This window comes from Cyprinodon variegatus, unplaced genomic scaffold, assembly GCF_000732505.1.
Source record: "Cyprinodon variegatus isolate N-32 unplaced genomic scaffold, C_variegatus-1.0 Scaffold61, whole genome shotgun sequence".
Lineage (NCBI taxonomy): Eukaryota > Metazoa > Chordata > Actinopteri > Cyprinodontiformes > Cyprinodontidae > Cyprinodon > Cyprinodon variegatus.
This window is the reverse complement of record NW_015150514.1, coordinates 350764-357680: the sequence shown is the minus strand read 5'-3', so window position 1 is coordinate 357680 and position 6917 is coordinate 350764. Positions and strand designations below refer to the sequence as shown.

General features: G+C 38.3%; 1 protein-coding gene across 2 annotated transcripts in view; it reads right to left on the bottom strand.

Annotated features, from left to right (window-relative positions):
* LOC107082764 (transmembrane protein C15orf27-like) overlaps nt 1-6917 on the bottom strand; it is a 46459-nt gene continuing 39542 nt past the window's right edge. For both annotated transcript variants that reach the window (XM_015371601.1, XM_015371600.1), the window contains exons 9-11: nt 4825-5020; nt 2299-2361; nt 1-1587 (exon numbers count right to left, since the gene is read on the bottom strand). In XM_015371601.1, coding sequence (XP_015227087.1) covers nt 959-1587; nt 2299-2361; nt 4825-5020 — 888 coding nt within the window. In that variant the 3' untranslated portion in view covers nt 1-958. The remainder of the gene's footprint in view (nt 1588-2298; nt 2362-4824; nt 5021-6917) is intronic.

The window sequence follows — 6917 nt, the reverse complement described above, 5'->3', positions numbered from 1 at the left end:
CAATTGGAAACATTTTTTTTCTGTATCAAGTTTACAAAAGTGTCAGTAAACATTAAAGTGCAAAGAATTTGATCGCCATTTCTGGCACGTATCATTTAAAGGTTCATGCTACAAGCACTCTGGTCTAGCTTCATGAGAAGAGACCATTTAGTTAACTTTTCTTTTCGTTTACCCTCACTAAGAATTCTGTAAAGACAAAAATGCCGCTGAATTAAAGTTTTCATTCGTGGTCCATGATTTAAAAAAAACAAAACATATTTCATTGATATTTCTGTGATCGATGAAAAATATTGATAACAGAAAGGTAAAAGTAAAAAAAAAAAATAAATAAATGCTATTTGAATAGGCCATAATGTTTTAAATACCCTGTAGCTGTTTGAACAGAGAACATGCACAACATTTATAGTTAAAAGTACAAAAAAAAGGAACAAATATTAAATAATCCAATAGAAGACACTTGTTCAACATAGTTTGTTCAGGATTTGTTTTGTTCCGTGTAGCATGATCGGCCCTTTGCTGGTTTTTATTCTGGTAGTGGACGAGACATTTCTGATACCTGCAAAGTGTGAATTCCTGATTCTAAGTGTCTCAGAGAACACAATAGATTCCCTGTAAGTAGGATATTTCAGTCTATGTTCTGTTATACCTTGGTATATATTTAATTTCAAAACCCATGTATGGGACACCAAGGAAACTGAATAGATTTACAAAGGGGATTGAATAAAACCTCTAATTCTGTTTTGTGTTTTGAAGGAACATAGGCGTCATCTGGAAGCTGAGACTCAAGCTTAGTTTGAATTAATAAGGAATGGCTTCGAAAAGCAACCAATAAAACCTAATTTTCGACTCTTATGGCGTTCCTCTCAAGAGGACTGACCTGTCACAAAAGATTAAACATATGCCATACAGGATGGGGATAAAAGTAAACCAACAGCTTCTGTTTCTCCGTTAATGTAGCTTATGTGTCAGGCATGTGCCCCAGAGGCGAGTCGGCCGGGCCAAGAAGTCTGTACTTCTCCTCCAGAGACGGCTCAGTAGTGCTGCCCTGCAGGTGGATTAGTGGCTTCGTCTGCAGCTGAACACACCCTCTTCCCCGCCCTCGCCTTTCCTCCTGGTTCCTGCGATTGAACAGGTTTATTCTATTGTCCAGCTCAGGGCTGCCCTTTTCTGAGCCAGTGGGGCTAGGAAGCTTAAGGTTGACGGGGTCTACTGCCAAGCCCTTCTGAGCAAGGCAGGAGTCTTCTGAGAGGGAGGATAGCAGCTCCTGCACCACAGCACTGGGGTCCCTGCAGGGGTCCCGCCCTGAGAGGGAAGGAGGGCAACAGCGATGGGAGCTGACGTCCTTAGCGGTGCTGCTGCTGCAGTCTGTCATGGATGAACCTGGGGTGTGGCTGCTCAGACTGAGAGGGCGGACCGTTAGGCTGCCACTGGACTGGGATATGCTGGTGGACACGTCACTTACAGCGCTGCCTACCCGCTCCATGGCAAGCTTCGCATTTGACTGGATGGAGTTGGTACTGTTAGGGAGGTGGACGTCAATGGCTGCCGTAGTGATGACCCGGGCCCCTAGGCCAGGCGCTCCAGTATCTTGAAAATGTTTACAAAAAACAAATATTCAGGTAAAGAAATAACCATATCTGATTAGATTCCCCAGCAGATTATAAAACTTTATAAAAACAATTGGGCAATGAGCTAATATGATTTTTTTCTGAGCTTTGATTTATGTTAAAAACACAAACCTTAATGCGGTTTTTGGGATTATTGTATTTTTTATGTACCGTAAATGACTAACATGGAGCACATCATAATTGTAAGCAGGAAGAAAAATGGTAAACTCTGAAAGGTGTGGCATGCATTTGTATTTAGTAACCCTTACAAGCCATTGTAGTACCACCTTATACCTCTTTTACAGCTGCATGCATTTTTTTGTAGCGCGCCTCTACCACACTCATCTAAAGACACACATTTTTGCGTTTTTACATTTTTCTTTTTAAAGTAATGCATGTTCAGTCAAAAAAGAAAGAAAGTAGGAAGGAATCCTATTTTTTTAATCTTCTCAGCTGTGCAATTGTATTCAGTACTGGACTTTGACTGCAACATTCTCACTAATGAAAACGCTCCGTTTCTAAGATGCCCATGAAGCTGTTTGTTCCCCACTATTCTCAAACACATATCTGTTTTTTACTTAGAATAAATAACACACAACAAATGTATACCAGACTTAAAAAAATGTACTTAGTAAAACATTTTTGAAAATAAGGAATCATAGGAAGAGTGATGTGCTTAAAAATCACTTACCGCTGCTGGCTTCACTGTAATATTGGCTAATGTAGTTGTTCATATCATCACGCACCATGGTATCTGAGTTTTATAAAAAAAAATAAATAAATAAATGAATAAAAAAAGAAAAGGATATTGAGAAAAATAAATGTTACTAAAAGGTGGCAATAATTCCTTCTTTTCCCTTCACCACGTGCTCCTGTAAAAGTTTAAAATGTCGATTAGAGGTATTTATAAAAAGCTATTTTATCAATGTTGTACAGTGAACTGGGAGCTATAGTTTTGATGAAACATTATAAATGCAAAAAATACTTTTTTTACTTATTTTTATTACGATTTCATCAACACTGTGGGTCTATTTCAGTAATCACAACACAAACAAGTCCAAATGGCATTTCTATCTTATGTTTACAACATAATATTGACAGAGTGGATTGTGCCCCGGGCCACAGATGCTACAGACAAGCGGTCGGATCGTGCACATGCTACTACTAGGTACATTAGCTGCACCTTGGTGTGCTATGAATAAACTGGGACACATAGGGTGGGCTGGGGGTTGGAGACCGGGAGCTCTTTGTTCAAGCACTGATCCCTCTAGCCTGGCTGGCCTTTGCATGCGTGGCAAACGGCTGCCATCCGCTGTGCTCTTCTGCTCGCTTGATTGGTCTTGAGCTCACTGTCCGCTGGCTGAGTGCGAAGCCAGAGTACCCTGAGTGCAAGCCCCTGTCCCCTGGGATATGCAGCAGACTCTGATGGATAGTTTCATTTATTTTTCTATCTAAAATATTAATCCCTGAGCCACCCCTGGAGAGGAAGCATTGCAGTCACTAAAACAAGACTGAGACAATCACTCGACAATTAATAAAGCATGAGTCTTTAGAAAAAAAAAAAAAGAATGGGCTATCCAGCATACATAAAAGGCTTTCCTCTTCTATATGTGACACTCAGCTTACTAGGCTGTCATCTGATGATGGGGCCAAAAAAGTGACAGTGCCAGGTCTGCTCAGTTTAAATCTTTACTGTAAATTTAATGGTTAATGCAGAGGCTTTGGTCTAAGGGTGAAGGGAACATATCCTGTTAAATGATGAAAAGAAAGTCTAAATTAGTCAGCTAAATAGATTTAAATATAACTTTATTCAAAATGTCAAACCTGTCTTGTTTTGGAGCCTATAATCTAACAGAAACAATCACATCTTAATATGAATATCATTAAAACCTTTAGTTATTTAATAAACTTTATTCAAAAGCATAACTCAGAACATACAGGATATTTTTTGTGTTTGTGCAAATTAAACTAAAAATGTATTTCTACTAAGTTTAGTCATCATGCCCTCCACCTAATGAAAACCAGAAATTGATTTACATTGGACCTGCTGAGAAGATGTATGTATACCTTACAGTTTATGATATGAAATTTCAAAGCTACAGTATCAATGCAGTTCGGCATGGAGGTTTACGCATTTAGTCTCAATCATTTGAATGAATTGAATCAGTTTTCGTTCTTGTATTACTTTTTTATAATAGTCTAATGAACTTAGGTGTACATTTATAAACTTCTGTGTTTCTTCCAGTCAAATGTGCACTTCTCTCTTTCTTAAGCAATACCACAGCATTTTTTCTGTAGCCAAAACTGGAAAAAGTGACTGAATAATCTTATAAAGGAATTCTTAATTGCCATGATTAATCAATTTCTCAACAGCATTCAGTGTTTAAATGAGATGTTTACATGTGTGATAATAACGTAATCGTTACTACACATTAATATCCAGACTGTCTTTAAATCTACATGGTTTTGTACAATGAACGGCGTGTGACAGCAGCTGCTTCCTTGAGATTCCCTGATGTGTTGCTGGCACCCTGCTGGCCAAACATGCACAGACGTTGAGGTGTACAAATAATTTTAACTGTGTTTGATTTCATCGGACTTGACTTTAGCCCCTGTGGCCTCAGTGCTCATCTCCCCATGTTTCTGCAAAAAGCCTCACTTGTTTCTCTGAATCAGATTTCCTCCTTTGCCCTTGGGGTAAAATTGTGGTCAGTGTGGAGCCTCCCAGGTGCCTGTGGTGGTTTGCAGGTAGGGGACAGCTGCTGACAGGATCCCACTTTCTACAAGCAAATGCCCAAAGCGCAGAGCACTCTGTACCTGAACTGGCCCAAGTGATGTGGCCTGGCTCTGCTGGGCAAGCAGTAATGGGTCAGTGAGACATATGGTGAGGGTGCGATGAAGCCCCTGCAGCAGGACACAGTGTTGGAGAACATGTTTGTTTATTCACCAGGAATCTTCAGATCCTAAAAGCTTTTTTGCCCTCACATTAATCCCAGAGAGCCTGCAGTCAGATGGCTGTTGTGTGTAAGCATGAAGGAGCTTATAGTTTGGCCTGAAAGGTGCCCCAGGGCTGCTGCTCCAGATTAACTGTACACCTCTTCAGCATCCTGCTCACCTTATTTTACCCCATTATGGTCTTTTTGTTTTGAACATTTATGTACATACTTTATGATAAAGCTTTCTAATGGGTTTGTCTTTATATAAAAAAGAGCCAAACCTGTATTTGTCTGCAACTCCCTGGGGTTTCTCTGCCCACCCTCGTCGTCGGACTCCCCGGGTGTCAAACCTTCCACTACCTGGAAGCTTCTGCCTTGTTTGCCCCATGCGTGGTGGATCTGCATAGCTGCCTGACGCTCTGCTGCCAGGTCCAAGTCCTGCTGGGCCAGATGTGCCCGAAGCTGCCGGATCTCAAACTGAAAAGGGTTGGCAAGTGAACAAAGAATTTATTATTTTTTTTTTTTTTTTTTATGCAAGACAGTGTATAGGAATTTATTTCAATTGTTAAAAGATTAAATTTAACAGATTGAGGTGGGGGTGGGGGTTACCATGTCGGTGATGAGAGGCAGAAAATGAGACCAAAAAATAAAAACATACGCAGAATGAGAGGGAAATAGATAATAATAGAAAACAAAAGACAAAAACAAAGGATTTAACCAATATTTCTGGTAGCCTTTGCTTTTCAGTAGGACCTATCTGGGCTCTGAAGGATGCTGATGAAATCTGCTGAAAGTCTCAACTTGTTTGTGATGTACTGCTGCCCTCTGCTGGTGCAAAACCACAGATATCTTAAACGTAACCACCACAATTGGCGCCACCAAGTGTTTCATTTATTTCTGTTTATTCATTGCCTTTTTTGCCTGCTTCTGTTACATACATTATTAAACCTCATTACTAAACACACAAACACCCACAACAGTAAGATCAGAGCTAAATAAAACCCCTGAAATTCTGCTCTTGTTTGTGTTTTTTGTATAATTTGAACTGTTTTGTTATCAAATAACCCATTACTGATTAACACCTAAATCCATTCATCATCCAACATCTGGCAAAAAGGACTTCAAAAAGTAAAATATGAAAACAGCATCCAAATCAAACCTTTTTTAAATAATGCGTCCAAATGTTTATTTGTAAATAAAAAATGTTTTAGCAAATTTCTTAAACACTAAAAATGTGTATTTTGTTCTAGGTGAATATTAAGTATTATACCCAAGGTCACCTTATGTACAAAGACTAAAAAGAATCTCCTCCGAAAAGATGGTGTCATTTTAAATGAACAAAAAAATCAGATGCATCAAAATATTAAGATGTTAGAAACTGTACGTATGCCACCATTCCTACCTCCACATAATGTAGATGAAAATAAGCCATGCTTGTCTGACTCTAAATATAATTTTTTTCTGGCAAAAAGCAGATTAACTTTAGTTAAGGCTGTGAGTTAGAAACCAAGCAGCTGTTAATATCTTCAAGTTAAACATTGACTGTGCATACACAGATACTCAAAATTAATTCAGAAGAGGTTTCAGGAACAAAGAGAGGCTGCCTTATCACACACTTTACACATGAACAAAACTACTGTAAACACAAATAAAATCATTTTAATAAAAATGCAGGAAATATCACAGACTATTAAAGATATATTTATACATTTTTTAAATTTGTGGATAATCACTATCTCTGTATGTAGACTATCAAAGCTATAAAATGGCTCTGTAAGCCTTTCCAGATATTTAGATTTACTCTATTTTGTGTAAAACAGTTTTTAAATGACTTTAGATCAGGGCACAATGTGTTCATTGTTTAGATTTTCTATCTAAGCAAATTCAGGATTCTAGACATGTGACACAATTAGTCCTTGATTTGGTGGGTGAAACTGAAAAAAATGTGATCAATTACAGTAAACTTGTTTTTTAACTTTTTTGTAAACCTACTAATATATTTTCGATGGTATATTACAACTTAAGATGGGTTTTGAATAATGAAACAATAAAAAAATCTGAATTAGAATTAAGTTTATTGCCAAGTAGGTTTGAATTTAAAGGGAATTTGACTTGGTGTTGATGGTGCAGACAAATTATATACCCTGGACAGGTCGCCAGTCCATTGCAGTATATATATATACACTATATTGCCAAAAGTATTTGCTCACCCATCCAAATTATTGGAATCAGGTGTTCCAATCACTTCCATGGCCACAGGTGTATAAATTCAAGCACCTAGGCATGCAGACTGTTTTTACAAACATTTGTGAAAGAAGGATTCTGTTTAAACACCACATTGAATTCCAGCGTGGAACTGTGATAGGATGCCACC